At 36.4% G+C, this 16,421-nt stretch overlaps 1 protein-coding gene across 1 annotated transcript in view; it reads right to left on the reverse strand.

The window, feature by feature from the left end:
* Nucleotides 1–15,920, reverse strand: part of veph1 (ventricular zone expressed PH domain-containing 1) — a 121,258-nt gene extending 105,338 nt beyond the window's left edge. The window contains exons 1-2 of the mRNA XM_051869585.1: nucleotides 14,993–15,920; nucleotides 197–459 (exon numbers count right to left, since the gene is read on the reverse strand). Of these exons, the coding sequence (XP_051725545.1) occupies nucleotides 197–334 (138 nt within the window). The 5' untranslated portion in view covers nucleotides 335–459; nucleotides 14,993–15,920. The remainder of the gene's footprint in view (nucleotides 1–196; nucleotides 460–14,992) is intronic.
* Nucleotides 15,921–16,421: the final 501 nt, after the last annotated feature.

Consider the following 16,421-nt stretch of genomic DNA (forward strand, 5'->3'; position numbering starts at 1 on the left):
AGTGGCACATCAGGAATCTCTAACAAGAAAATTGACAGTTATCACATAACAAAATTATGAACTAACTAGAAATATTGAAATGTTTGGTACAAAAAAACAGTAACATTCTACGTGGACCTCGGGGGAAAAAAATGATTAAAAATTCATTTAAGAAGGTTGTCATGCATCTGCTATTTTGAGGTCAGTGTACACTCACTGGAGAGCAGGATATGACTTTGATTTCCTCCAGGGCTTGCGACAGACAGTCTTCAATCTCGCTGTCATCCAGAGAAAAGAGGTCTCCTGCACGGGACAGGTCTCTCTGTCCCAACACTAGACGGAACAGCTGGTGCATTCTGGGACAGGCTCAAGCTTGAGCAGGCTGCCCCTGCTGCCCTGTGTTATCACGATGACTTGACATGCTCTTGAAAGTGGCAGGGGAAGCGCCCAGTATACATGCATCAGACCAACACCAACAACCTGAGACAGCGAACAGAGAAAGGGAAAAATGATTTAAATAGAGAAGACAACTACGAGGAGGATAAATTAAGGGAAAAAAGGAGACAAGAGGGAAAAGAGGGAATGAGAGACAACAGAAAAAGACTCCATTGCATTTAAACTTCATTGATCTTTATACATTTTTAATGAAAAATAATTATAAACAAACTGGACTTTTTTTTTTTTGTCTGAAAAGCAAGTCATTTATTTTCAATATCAATTTTGTAATTTATTGAACTGCAGCACAAAACCAACATCACACAAGCAAGACTGCTGCTACTCTATATCAGCACAACAGTAGGCATGAGGCCGCAGGTAATCACAGCCGTGCCAATATTCAGAACAACAGCACGACTGTGAGTGATATTGCTTGAGTATGTCTATTACTGTTTATCTTATTGTAGGCCTATATAATTCTATATAATTTTGCGGGCATCAGGCTGCCACTATCAATATGCGGGAAATTTAAATTGCTTTTAAACATGCACTCGCTTTTCACTTTCGCATCCGCGATTGAGCGTATTCTGTGTATAGCAGTGGTTCTCAAAGTGTGGGCCACACAGGTACTGCAGGGGGGCCGCGGGAGATTAGCAGATGAAAAAAAACAGAAAACAGCCGTTGCAATGGCGTTCAAGTGTGTGAATAGCAGTAGGTGCTCTGCCTTTATAAAGTGGCACCAAACGCTAATTCCACTGAATCGTTCTTCTTCAGACCCTTGACTTGCCTGAACAAGCTCGACAGAAGTTCCTCGCCATAGAAAAGCATTTTTTAAAGGTTTAGAGTGGGGCGTGACCAAAAACGTTTGAGAAACACTGGTGTTTAGGGAGTGTCAGTACTGACCACACATTTTACAAAATAAGATATTTGTCAATGACATGGAGGATCTGTTGCACACCAAATCCTCCGACATCGTCCTGTCATCTTTCCTTACTCTTGTCAGGTAATAGACCTTATGTGGCGAAGAAAAAAACCTGCAGTCATCTTCAAAATTTTGTGTTTGAACAAACCGGAAGACAGCGCTGATAAGGGGCAGGGCTACATAAGGTCTACAAGTGAAATCTGACTCCTGCTTCACTGTGCTGCAACTTTGCAGCTCGTGCTGTATGGAGCAGAACAGATGTTTTCAGAATATAATTGTAGCATTCGATGTCCAACTGTTTTTTTTATTTTTATAAAAAAGCAAAATGAGACCTTCCCTGACTTCCTACTAGGTTGCCTATGAAAGCCTGTAGACTTTCACGTTTTTGCTGAGAAAAATCAAAAGGATGTGATGTTTATGCATGCTTTTGAGAGCCTTACTATAGTGCCTGTCTTCCGCTCTGTACAATGACAGCGGTGTGCAACACTAGCTAACATTAGCTAACATTAGCTTAGAGATGAAGTCCACTAACGGCTGGCTCCCGGCACAACACAGACTCCGACACAAAAAAAATAATAAAGTTTTATCTGAATTCCATCTGGCCAAGTGGGATTGTGATTGACAGGAGAAAACTAGGAATTTTGGATTCCTGGAGGGAACTTCATTCGGATTTGGGAATATATAGTGCCATATTATGGTTTTCACTGGGTAATTTTAGCTAACATTACTTTATTATCATTGACGAATTGCAAGCTACCTTGCTTCGCAACATTAAATTAATTTTGTTTTCTTTTATACTAAAATTCAGGTGTATACAGGATAATGGCAAGTCCTTACGTTGGTTTCTCGGTTGTGGTACAACATTTGACATGATAAACATAAAACAGTGCAACATAACAGTGTAGAGCAACAACTGTAAAATTAGTATTGGTATAATCCGGTAGTATGTAGCTGTCTGTATGTATGCTATGTAAACTGCTAAGTAATTTTCAAAAGGCAAGCTAGTTATTATTATGATGATGCTGGTGTCTCTTGTATGTTACATTGCTGTTTTGGTTGATGCTCACTCACGTCACTATAGAGTGTGTGCGAGAGCATGAGCATGAGCAATAAGTAGCTGGCTTCAGTTCACTTAATGGCCACCGGTGTCATTAATAACAAGGGTTTCTGAATTCTCCATATGGCCCTGTGAAGGCCACCTTGACATTTCTCCTTTTGTTTTCCACAGGGAAAAAACAGCATACAGGTTTGCAATGACATTAAGGTGAATAAATAAAGTCAGGATTTAAACTTTCACTATTTCTTTAAGATATTCTGTGTGAGTAAAAAATGGCTTATGCCTCTAAAGTGAACCTGGATGGGATTCCAGGCTGTTAGGCTTCCTGTTACTGATTTTTTTTTTTTTTTTTTTTTCAGAAAACAATTCTACCAGTGTTGCCTTCGGAATTCATGTGGAGTGAAGCTAAACCTCTGTTAATCTGTAATGTGTTAAACCTACTTGCAGAACTCCATCATTCATTAAAGAGTGTAAAATGTCACACTTTTAGTCACAATTTCTTAAACATGCAGACAAGTTTGTTTAAGAGTTTGGTCATATCTGAGGAAGAGCCATAGAATCCTTTGATCTGTCATTATAATCAGTCAGATAATCTCATTTATACTGTAAATTATTCTGAGTATCATAATATAAGTTACAAAACCAACTTTCCTAAATTGCTTTCTCCAGTATGAAACAGCAAGACCCAGAACATTCGTCAGAGCAATGGGTAAAAGTCTGGCAATGAAAATAAAACTTTATAAAGAAAAGTTCCCTGTTCTGGGCCTCTTGTTTGTTCTATCATCAGTCAGTGATCCAAACGGATCATAGGTCCTGCCAATCAGAAGGCACTATAGGGCAGACAGCCAATGGTATGAGACAGTCATTGAAGAGACGACAGCACAGCTGCACTTCACACCCTGTCCTCGCATTCCAGATCTGAGCATTGCTAGGATACCACAGCAAGAACGCTCACAGACCCAAACAATTAACACATAAATACCCAGCTAATAAAAATATGTTCTAAGAATGTTTTGCTAACGTTCTCATTAAGTAAAAAAAAGTCCAGTTTTTAAAATGTTTTTAAATCCTTTTACTTGGTTATGCAAACGTTAAGGGAACATTCCATTTTATCATTTTGCAAACATTATGGGAACATTTCAGAATGTTCAGAGAATATTCAAAAGTAACAAGTAAAAAAACAACAACAGATGAACGTCCAATTAATGGTACATTTACACGACAACAATGTACTAAAAACAGAAAAGTTTTTCCTTTGCATTTTTGGAGCATGAAAATTACCAAAAAAGTTCTATTATGCTGCCAGGCCAGTAGGGATGGTAAGATTCACCGATTCGCATCGGCATGAAAGTTAAAAAAACATGTGCATCAGATACATGTATGGCGATGCATTGTTTTTAACATATTTGCATCAGTAAAAAACTATTTATATATAATTATTAGTAGATGCGCAATACTTTTATTATTTATAAAGTGACTAATAATTTGTGACCAATATTTTATATGTAGATTGATTTCTCCTCTCTAAACTGTTTCTCAAGCGTGTTCTCTCATCACCACTGCTGCTACATGAATATGACGTATCATAACACTACAGAGACCAAGGAGTGTCCTGAGAGTCACACAGAATATAGATTAACATGGCACTACAAAGGCCTGTTTGTGAAAGGGCCATGCGTTAGAAGTCAGAAGGCACTTAAGTTAATTTATGATTTGCTGTCTGACTGAACCAAAGAAATAAAAGCAAACTATCTGTACCATATTTAGGGCCATATGATTTCCGCAATGCAGAAAACACAGACAGAATCGCAGAATCTATTCATAAGAACGAAACTGTAATGCAGAATGTCACGGAATTTGTCAAATTTTAGATGAATAAATCAAAAGTAGGTGGGTACACTTAAATCAAATCGCGATATGGACTAGTGTCTGTGAATACTAAACCGCAAAAAGTCTATTTGAATATGATTCCTGCATGTTCTGTGTGAATGGCGCAGATGCGCAAACGTTTACTACACATAATAAAACACACGTGATGCTCACTGTGTTTTTTCCAGTGTCTTCATCTGACTATATGACAACATGAACACAAACTTTATCTCCAGAGCTGCTCTGAGAGTCACTTCATGACCACTGTAATATCATATACACACACAGAATCTTCACGGCAACCCGTCAAAATAAAAATTCGGGGTAACTCTTTAGTATAGGGAACACATATCAACTATTAACTATGATTTTTCCCCTCAATAAACTCCTAATTTACTGCTTATTAATAGTCAGAAAGGAAGTTGTTAAGTTTAGGTATTGGGTAGGATTAAGAGTGTAGAATAAGGTCATGCAGAATAAGGCATTAATATGTGCTTAATGTGTACTAATAAACAGCCAATATTCTAGTAATATGCATGCTAATAAGCCACTAGTTAAAAGACCATAAAGTGTTACCAAATTCGGTTTAACTTGTAACAGAAATATAGTCCTATTACTATTGTAGTAATATGTACTACTATTGTATTACTATTGTACAGTATAGTGTGTGTCTTAATGTAATACTACTACTACTAATAATAATAATAATAATACAATAATTATTAAGACTTTATTTTTGCACTGCATCATAATGGGGTGAATCGTATCGCATCTCATCGGTAGCTCCTTCATATGTATCTTTAATGTATCATATTGTTGGCTATGCATCGAGATGCGTATCGCATCGGCCTCAGTTATGGAGATGAACATCCCTACAGGCCAGTAGTTAGTGAGGTCACTTTGTAAAGGAACACTATATGCACATAGACTGAACATGTAATATGCATGCGCATGATGTCACAGTTTTCACAAATTTGCATTTTTGTAGTTTATACAGAGACGATAACGGTATCTTGAATATATATCTAACCGTATCTTTTCAAAAGTTTGCATTTTCAGTCCCTCAAAACACCATTGTTGTGTAAATGAATGGCCAAAATGTATAAAGGTTGAAAACGGTGTAGTGTAAATAGGGTTGCAAAATTCCGGGAATTTTCAAAGCTGGAAACTTTCCATGGGAATTAACGGGAATTGACAGGAATTAATAGGAATAAACAGGGAATTTGCAAAATTGCAGGTTAGCCTATAACAGGGTACTTAAATGTAGTTGAAAAAAACATCTTGCAGCATAATTTTGGTTAAAACAACCAGATTTAAATCAATTTCAGTTGAATTTTTACCCTGCACATTCCTCAATCACATTTATATTTATAAAATTATATATATTATATATATATATATTTATAAAAAAAAATTATATTTATATTTTGTATATGATACATTTTATATAAATATTATACATTTATATAAATTTCCTAAAATTTCCAATTAATTCCCATAAATTCTCATAAATTCCCGTAAATTCCTGTTAAGTTTCCAAATTGGAATATTTCCAAAATTCCCCAGGTTAAGTTCCTGTGGAAAGTTTCCGGAAATTTACCAGAAACTTTCCGCCCCTTTGCAACCCTAAGTGTAAATGGCCCCTAAGATGTTTCAGAAAAAAAACGTTCCAAGTAGTTAGTCAGAACATTAGTAGATTCCAAATTCGAAAGAACGGAGGCTTCTTTGACAGAACATGTTAACATTACTGAAACGTTTGTTAAATTTTTTAAAAGAAAATCTTGCCAAAACGTTATTCAAAGTTCTGAGAACTTTCCTGGTTTGCTGGGTACAATCCCAATGACTTTATCTGGGCTAACAAAACAGGCTGACAGCCTCTATTCAAAGCAGAGAAAATACACCATGCAATTGTTTATGTAGCAATTGAATTTGTCTCGGTCAACAACAACAACAAAAAAGGCTTATAATCCACCTGTTCATGTTTCATTACTAGCGTTTTATGGTGGTATAAATGCGACAAGAATGATTTTTTCCAGTTGATGAATGATAAAACATTGACAGCCAAACAGAATTCACTTGACCTTAAAAAGCTTTAGCATTTAAAGTGGAATAAAACATAACTGCAGCGTACACTTCAAATAAACAGAACATTATCATGTGTTTTGGTGTGGACGCTAATGTAGTTATCATTATAATTATCTATCTTTATGGTTATCATTCTTTGTATGAATTAATGGAATTTAATGTTTGAGTGGGTTTTACAAGTCTGTATGGTCTATGAAATTGCTGTAAAAGCAAAAACTATTAAAAAAAAAAAAAAAAAAAAAGCAAAGCACAAACACATGACGACACCTTAATTTGTATCCAGATATCTCCGTATGTGTTGGACACAAAGCAGGTCATTGGGTCTGGTCTACACAATCACCCAGTTACAATTAATCTCCAGGTTACGGCTCAGCAATCTCAGGAATGCAGTGTTTAAAAACACGCTTCAATTCACACATGCATGCACTAGAAGGAAAAGCAAAATGCCTTCACACATGGCTGTTCAAACTGATGATGCATAACTGGTATTTAAAAGTTGACTTGTATACTTATTTAACCCTGTAAAACCTGACATTTAAAATAATAATAAATAAATAATAAAAATTGTTTGTTTGTTTTTTTTAAATGGAACAGTTTATTAAACAAATAAAAAATTATAAAATAATATGGAGCTCATACTTAAGGAGAAAAAAAAAAAAAAAAATTTATTCAGAGGCCCAAACTAAGCAAAAATATGCAATTTGGTGCAGCTGGTGATATTTATATGGCCAAAAAGTAAAATGAAATTCTGATAGCTTGTCATGTAAATCAATCAGATCTTTATAATAGTATAGCAGACTACTTACAGTATATAAAATGCATATGGATATCAGTTTTCACTCTATGGGACAAATTTACTGATCAGGACAAATTAGCGTGAGACTGCAATTCAAAAAAGCGCCGATGGGAGTGAAAAGTTCTGTGCGTGATCTACTGACGATGCGCAAATTAAAGAACACAGACACAGCCGGATCATTTCCATAATGACCAACCCAATCTACCAAGAACAGCGCAAATTAGTGTCTGGTTTAAGACATGCTTTTTTAACAAGTTAAAAATGGCGCAAATACCAGTAAATTGACTAGCGCAAACCTTAGTAAATCACCTTGCATGATTCATTTAAATACTCTCTTCCCATAAATGTTGCGTCTGAAAGGGAAACTACTACAAATGCATGTGTAATAAGGTCAGCCGCAAAAATAACCCTGTCCACGCCTTTTCAGCGCTAATTTTTCACTGCGTGTCGTTAGTAAATCCTGAAAATAGTTTAACACCAAAACAGGATTAAAGGCTGTTTATACTTCTGCGTCGAGTGTACACCGTAGCTACGGAGTAAGCTGTGTGTAGCACGCGTAGCCTACGATGTAGCCTGACGTGCACCTCTTCAAAAATGTAACAACGCGTCAATTCTACGCAGACCGCAAGCGCTGTGGTCTGCTAGAACCCCTCCCTCAGGTCAAAAAACTGGCGCGGAGCACTCGGAGAAGAGTGAGCGTTTTCAACTTCCACAGGAATGAAAAAAATGCTCTGTTTCAGGGAACACATGCTGTCATACTGCAACAAAAGTCGTTACATATTTGCTTCTTCTCTGCCGCTTCTATTTGTAAGCTTCTCTGACAACGTACATGACAAGCTGCTTCTTCTTCAGCTTTTGCCTTGATACTCAACATGACCGCGGACGCTGCCTACTAGTGGTCTGCATGCACGTCGATGCGGACAACGACGCAGAAGTATAAATGAAAACAGACGCACAGCCTACGGCGCAAAGCCTACGGCGTAGGTCCGACGCTGAAGTATAGATCAGCTTTTACGTTGGCGCAAGCTGTTAGTAAATCTGTTTGCCATGATGGTTTTTGAATTGCTTGATATGATTGGAATCACTTCAAAAAGGAAGATACAGTTAAGTGCAACATGTGCAGCACAAATCTGTCATATAGGCTACATAAAATTATAATGAGAACACGACTGTAAAAGAATGTTGTGAATTCTTTGTGCACTCGTGTTTTTAGTGCGTTGTTTCGGGAAGAGCGCCTTACACCTTCATGACTAGAACAGTAAAGTTCACTTGTGCATTTGCAGGCTTTTGTGCCATTTTGAGTTGTAATACTATGTTTATTTTATATAAATATATATATTTTTTTTTCATAGTGCAGAAGTTGTAACTTAGCGCCACGTTATGTCACAACTAGGCTAAGTTGCAACTCACAAAAATGGTGCAACAGGCCCTAATATTACCTTGCAACTCCCCAGTAAGTTAGCAACCATTCAGCATAGCCAGAGGAAAAACACCTTTAGGTCTAAGAAAGTAGAAAGGCAGAGCATGTCATGTTAACGACCATGGATCGCTTGGGAGTTTGACCTTTATAAAGATCACTAACTAAATGTAACCAGTCTTTTCTTTGGGGGAGAGAGATTGACAGAGTCTAACATTGAGTCTTTTGTATTCTTGCCCTCCTCCTTCTGCACTGCGGTAATGGGCACCTGTTGATCTCAGCCCCCATATGGAGACTCTCAGGCTGCCAAGGGCAGATAGAAGAACATCCTTATGATCATCCCTATACCTGTTCACCCGGTCTCCCTCCATCCCGCCTTCTCTCCACAGCCTTCTCTGTTCACAACACACGGCTTGTGTATGCTGTCCCAGACGGTGGGAGTGGGTTTCCCTCCAGGCTCACGGTCAAAGGGAGGCTTTGTGTGGCAGGGATGAGGGTGGGAGCAAAGTGCCCATTCATACATTCCTTCACCATCACAATCAAAACAATGCAGCCCGCCAGATAGACGTCCTTGAAATTACACCCCTCAAGGTCAGATATTTGGAGCAGAACTGTAGCTGAGGTCATCTGAACAGCTTAAGTTGTACCCAATAAATCCATAAAACATCTTACCTTTGGGGATTTAAGACAAGTTGGAGGTTATCCTAACTTTTATCCTAACTCACATTTCACCCAAAATCAAAAGGAAAAATAAGAAATTCATTTTTGAGGGCCTAAACATGCTCGAAAACTCACGCACGCGCCAGGAGTGGTGAAAATTCACGTCTGATATGGGTTTCAGAATTAGGTGTGGCAAAATGGCTCGATAGCGCCACCTACAAAATTTCAATTAAGCGCCCTTCGCGCTACGTTTCATGTACAAGTATGAAATTCGGTAGACACATGTAACAGCCCAATACCTACAAAAAAGTCCCTGGGTGCAAAATCTGAAAACCCAACAGGAAGTGAGATATTTTGAATTTTCTCGGCAAAATTTTTGCAGTTTTTGCCATTTCCAGACGTTGCACTTTAACAAAGTCCTCCTAGAGATTTTATCAGATAAACATCACATTAGGTCAGTCCAATCTTAAGGCCTTTGCAACGCTAAATTGCGAAGATCTTGAGTTTTCGCTGAAGGGCGTGTCCGTGGCGGCCTGACGAAGTTCGATGTTTCGCCATGAAACAGGAAGTTTTTTATAACTTGGGCATACAATGTCCGATCTGCTGAAACTTCACATGTTTTATTAGAGTTCTGGCCTGAAGACATCTACATGGCAATATTCAGTTACAGTCATAGCGCCACCTGCGGGCAACAGGAAATGGCATGTTTTACACTGTGATTAACTCCTCCTAGAAATTTAATCTTATCAACATTATATGGTCAGTCTAATCTTAAGGCCTTAGCTATGTTAAATTACAAAAGATATTGAGTTTTCGCTGAAGGGTGTGTCCGTGGCGGCCTTACAAAGTTTGATGTTTTGCCGTGAAATAGGAAGCTGTTGTAAGTCAGGCACATAATGTCCGATCTGTCCAAAACTTCACGTTTGATAAAAGTCCTGGTCTGAAGACATCTACATGCCGATAATCAATTACTCATAGCGCCACCTGCTGGCAACAGGTAATGGCATGCTTTACACTGTAATTCACACCCAGAAACACATTTAAATATGAAGCCACAAAGTACCAAACATGTGAGAAACACTTTAAATCATGCAACACTTGGCTAAGTGCTAATGTATGCGATTAACGCCCACAAAACTAAAAATTTAATTTTGTTTTGTTTTGACGCACAAAAAGTATTCTCATCACTTCATAACATTAAGGTTGAACCACTACAGTCACATGGACTATTTAACGATGTCTTAAGTACCTTTCTGAGCCTTGACAGTGGTAATTAAATTGCTATCTATAGAGGAGTCAGAGAGCTCTCGGATCAAAAATATCTTAATTTGTGTTCCGAAGATGAACGAAAGTCTTACGGGTGTGGAACGGCATGAGGGTGAGTAATTAATGACAGAAATTTCATTTTTGGGTGAACTAACCCTGTAATTATTCACAACAGCACACATTGATTTCCATGACAGACGCTTCAAACAGTGAAATCGCATACAGTAAGTGAGAGATACATTAATATGTCAAAAGTGCGGGTTTCGTTTTTGCTTTGTAAGAGATTCTGCATAGCATAATTCTCTTCAATAGATCCTGAGTCTTCGACACAAACGCGATTCATCCACACTTTGAGTGCCGGTATTTATGGCCCTATAACCGATCAAACAGCTTATAAAAGACGCCGCAAAATAAGCCTCAAAAGTTATTAAAAGGTGCAACAGTGCAATAATTTAGATTTTCGCTGAAGAGTATAAATGCGAACGACATTTATTTGTATTTAATTGTACAATAATTTATAGCTGTCACAGAATATGTGTGTATTTGTGTATTTTATGGTGAGCTTACAAAACCATGTAGGCCTATAATATAGGCCTGTGTATTGTGTTGTGTAGCAGCATGCATTTTTGGGAAGCTTTGATGCTTAATTAATTAATATGTATGTATAAATACAAACACATTCATGTGTATATTTGAGAAATATTTACAAGTACATGTATTTATTTGTATTTTTATATAATTTTTATTTTATATAAATAAAAATATTCTATACATAAATAACATATTTCTCTTAAATATATACGTTTATTTGTGTGTATTTATATATACATATTAATTACACACAGTACACCCACATATATTATGCAAACTCAAACTTTTATTTTGTATGCGATTCATTGCGATTAATCGTTTGACAGCCCTAATATATATATATATATATATATATATATATATATATATATATATACACACACACGCAAATATTTCTTAAATATATACATGTATGTGTGTATTTAAATATACATAATAATTATACACAGTACACACACATATATTATGTAAACACAACTTTTATTTTGGATGCGATTAATCGTGATTAATCGTTTGACAGCCCTAAACTATATAAAATGCCCACCCATCAAACTTTATCAGCGGCTGATCGATCGGCGCACCCTTACTTATCGTAAAAAATAGGCTTTATTGTATTTATCAAAAAAATATAATTTCTTATTTCTGTGAAAAATGAACAGGCACATGCTGATTTTGTGAGTTTTACTCTTTCTCACATTTTTGTTGCTGCAAAGTGGGTCACACACACACTGGCATGAGCGCAATGTTTGGATTCACATTATCTCATTATGCAGATGCTGCCGAAAAGTGTCAGGAAGACATGTGCTGAACTACACAGGAACTCCACAAAATAAGGAGAACATTATAATTTGCTAAATATGCTCATGAAGGAATCAGCATTAACAGCTAGCATAGATTTTGCATTATTTATGGCTTTCAGTACTGCAGCTGCTGTGAAGGAGTTTATGACACGAACAATGCTGGAAGCTGTCAGCAACTCATATACTGCACATGATGTAGATAAAACTCATACAATCTTCGCAATGGCCTTTCTCTCATTCCTTCACACACATCCATAGAGCACTACCATGGCTACATAGACCATTTCCAGCTTTGGTAGGAGAAAAGATCTGGGAAAATGTGGAATTCCAACCAAACACGCACAATGCTACATGCACATCTCAAGACCACTGCAGTTAAATATTGACGTCTGTTATTGAGAGGAAAGTGTGCAGTGCAGCACATATTTACATATTCATCTAAATTCAACCTGGGCGGTGCCAGGATAGTATTTTGGTAAAAGGTATATCAAACTACTTTACCCCTAATCGAAGAATGAAAAATAACATCAGCTCTGTTAAGAGCCGCCGCTAAATTTCAAACCTCCAACAACTTTTTTTTTAGGTGGGCCCACTCAATGTAGGCTATGCCCTTATCACAAGATCCGCACAGGCCATGTACAGACTACAAAGTTGTGGAAGGAACTAAACTATTTAAAAATAAGAGGCCATTTACACAACACCGATTTCAACTAAAAACAGAAAACTTTTTATGTGCTTTTGGCCATTCATAAACACAAATAACAGCGTTTTGGGGTCTGAAAACGCAAACTTTTGAAAAAGGGGACTCAAAGTACTGTTTCTGACTGGTCAATCGCACCACCCAGTGGTTAGATATGCCCTAATATTCACCATCGACCATGGCAATGCTATATCAGTCTAATATACTTTCATGTGTCTTGTATCACACCATGGACTCGATCTCTCATTTCATATGCATGACCTCCCCCCCAATCAAGTTAAACACAAAGTCCGCCTAACCACACATTTTATTGGCCAACTCAATCAATTTTAATTACATTAACAACTACGTTTGGATCGGGAGTTGTAAATTATCTAAGAAATATCCTTCTCTTACATCTGCTTATCTGCTCGCTTTCTATGAACTAACATGGCCTTGACAGCGCTGGCTGAATGCCCGTTGAAAAACGCGAAAACTAGTGATTATGAGAAATGTGTTGTTTTGAACAGTTCGATTCAAAGATTCAATTCAGTCCAATTTGTGTGCCAGTGGTTTCTCACAATTCTTTTGAGAAAAGCAACGGTTTAGTGAACTGATTGAATCGATTCATTGAAAAAGACAGACTCATAAGAACTATTCATTCACAAATTGTTGACACGGTGATGATTAGTGGAATGTGCGCTGAATCCTCACAACATCAACTGCAATTCAAGATCAACATTCTGCTTTATTTAACTCTCCTGGGATTCGGTGCCTTAGTGTCCCCAGTAAAGATCATGATCTTACTGCCTTAAAATGCTGAACAATATTAATTTTAAAGCTGTCTAAGTCATAAATAGCACCATTTGAACTCTAAGCATGTTGAAGTTGATTTAAAAAAATAATAATTTGAGACATTTTACAGCATTTTTAACCACCACATATCACAATTTTTTCCTATGTCCCCAGGCATGGGTATTCCACTTACTAGACGCGACTTTTTTCCAAAATGTTTACATTGTTGGGTATATCAGTAATGAATTTCTCTAATGTATAGAGTTTTTTCAATTATTACATTAATTTTAACAGTTATAACAAAGGTTTTTAGCGTGCCCCTCAAGTTATTGTCCACTTTGTTATTTTTGACTACTTTCCCTTCAAATAAAAGCTGGAAAAGTTAAATGACGTCATATCATAAAGCAATCATCGCTTCTTTGGAGGGAAAACAACTTGGTCAAGTGAGTGAGATCCTGACCAGATTGTTTCCAATCAAAATCCAGTTCAAACAAAGGAAATATTGTAACTGACTGTATGTGAGAGATCGGAAATCGTCCATCCATCCATTTTTTATACCACTTGTCTACCCTGATATTACTTAGTCAACTCTGCTATTACTTTGTATAATAATTTCGTGAAAATAGCAAAAAAACAAAACAAAACAAAAAAAAAATACTAATAATTCAGTGAAAATGTATTGGAGTGTCAGTAATGTTGTACTAAAAAGTGAGCAAAAACAAAAGGAATTTGTATCTGAAAACAAAAGAAGTAAAATGATGCGTAAGTACAATTCATATGTCGCACGTATATTTTCTGATAATTATAAAATAATATGCTTTTAAAGGGACAAAGGAACATGAGTTGTCTAAGAAAATTCACACATGTATGCCCATAAATTAGTATCATAAGCATTTTAAACTCTTGTTCATTTGTCTCTAACAGAGTGGACATTTTTTGATCTACCATTTCAATGACTCTTTTAAATATATGGTTAAATTTAATTACCTAGGACTTGACTATAATGATTTTCAAATCAAATCAAATCATACAAATTACACAAACATTTCTTTTAAAAACTGAGTTTGATTTTCTAAATTTTATGATGGTCAAAAGGCACCGAATACGAGGAATGACCGCGTTACATATCTAGCTACTTTATGCTGCCTTCACGTGATAATTCCCACTTCTGAAGTCGTGATTACGAGCTCATCGCATTCAAGTTTCGAAATGGGAGGGCGTTCATGTGCAATTTTTACCTAGAAAACTCGTATTTAAGATAATTCCAAGGGCACGCAAAGGCAGCATTAGACATCAGCAGTGTGTACCGCGAAATGTACTGTTAAAGCTGTAATAAACGTATAATCTATATCTGACTAACAACTTTAATTTGCTAAAATATAGTATATTAAGATCATTTGCACGCGACTGTGTTCGGAGTGAACGCGACCACCGCAATTAATCAGTCCAACTTTGAACACATCGATATACATTAATTCACTGAATCTGACGTATTTGTAATTAAAGCTTTATTGCATGCAGATGGGGTGTTGTGTTTTTAGCAGACCCTTGATCAACTTTTGCTGGGGCAAGCTGATGTCAAAACACATTCCCTCAAGCATCATATGAGCAAAAGCAGGCTCTCAAAATACACTCACTCACCCCTTTTCTGTCCACCAATCCGTGTCTTTGTAGCTGATATGAAAACAAAAATGCGAAATGTTGGATTTCTGAATAGTCCAATGCGAGATGCTCGCTGTTTCTACCAACTTCTCCCACAGGACGCAGTTTTATTTCCAGTCATTTGAGAGCTGTAGGTGGCCGTTTCGCCACCGTGTGGTCAGAGCTGGTGTTACATTTAGCAACAGGTGCATTTCTGACCCCCAGGGTGCCACAAGGAGTGCTAGGGGTCCGTTGAAAAGTTTAGAGAAAAGCAGTTTAAAAAATGTACAAATAAATAAATAAAATAAGATTAAACTAAGTAAATAAATACATTTAATTAAATGTATGAATAATTAATAGAAATAAATAATATATTTTATATTTATAAATAAGCAATACAACAGTCAGACGTGCATCTCCTAAATGAGACAAGAGACGCCCGCATTTAGGACTGCGCATGCGCATTAGCTTGATCCAGCCTAAAAAATAAACAATTTTGTCATAATTCGAGCGTTTAGAAACAAAATTTATGAGACAGTTTTTGTCAGATTTCATTGGTGATTTCAAATATGAAACTTAATCGAAAGCTTGGCAAACAGCTTTGGAGAATTTGATGTTTACCCATTCAAAGAGATAGGAGCTCCACTTGCATGCCCGAGAGGCGTTTCAAAGATGGCCGCCGAGTGAAATGACTTGCCTTAAAGGGACTTTGTTTAATTAAAAAAATAAGTAACTACATAGGCTACATTAAAAAAAAAAGACTTTAATAAAAAAAAAAAAAAATACATTTGATAAAATAAATAAATCAAACTTGATTAAATACTAACAGTGAGCTGTATAAAAAAAAAAAAAAAAAGAAAGCACAGTAAAAATGTAAAAAAGAATAAATAAATAAAAATTCTAAATAAATTAATAAAACGAAATAAATAGATCCACGTATTAAAATAAAAAATGAATAAATTAAATTTGATTTAAATAAATAAATAAATAATACATTTGATTAAAATAAATGAATAAAATACATCTAACAGTACAGTAGGCTACTACAGTGAGTAGAAAAAAAATCCAATGATATAAAGTAATAGAAACTATTTTTCACATTATTAATTGGGTCAGTATACGTGAAAATATATAGCTGCCTTTTTAATATATAGTTGCCTTTTTAATTTTATGAAACCCCCTGCTGTAGGGTAGACTACTTTGCCACAATCACCTATGAAACTCTACCGATGACATTTGTGGCCCAAAACTTAAAATAGATTTCTCAATTTCTCAATCTCGCAATTGTTAGTGTCTACTACAATGTCCTGAGCACAGAGACAGAAACCAAAAGATGTGTGGCGCCCTCATGCGACCACTTCTTACCAGTCACTTTAGCTGGCATAATGAATCTCTGGAATTAAATTGTAGGCTAAATATTATTTTTTAT

This window comes from Ctenopharyngodon idella, chromosome 18, assembly GCF_019924925.1.
Source record: "Ctenopharyngodon idella isolate HZGC_01 chromosome 18, HZGC01, whole genome shotgun sequence".
NCBI lineage: Eukaryota > Metazoa > Chordata > Actinopteri > Cypriniformes > Xenocyprididae > Ctenopharyngodon > Ctenopharyngodon idella.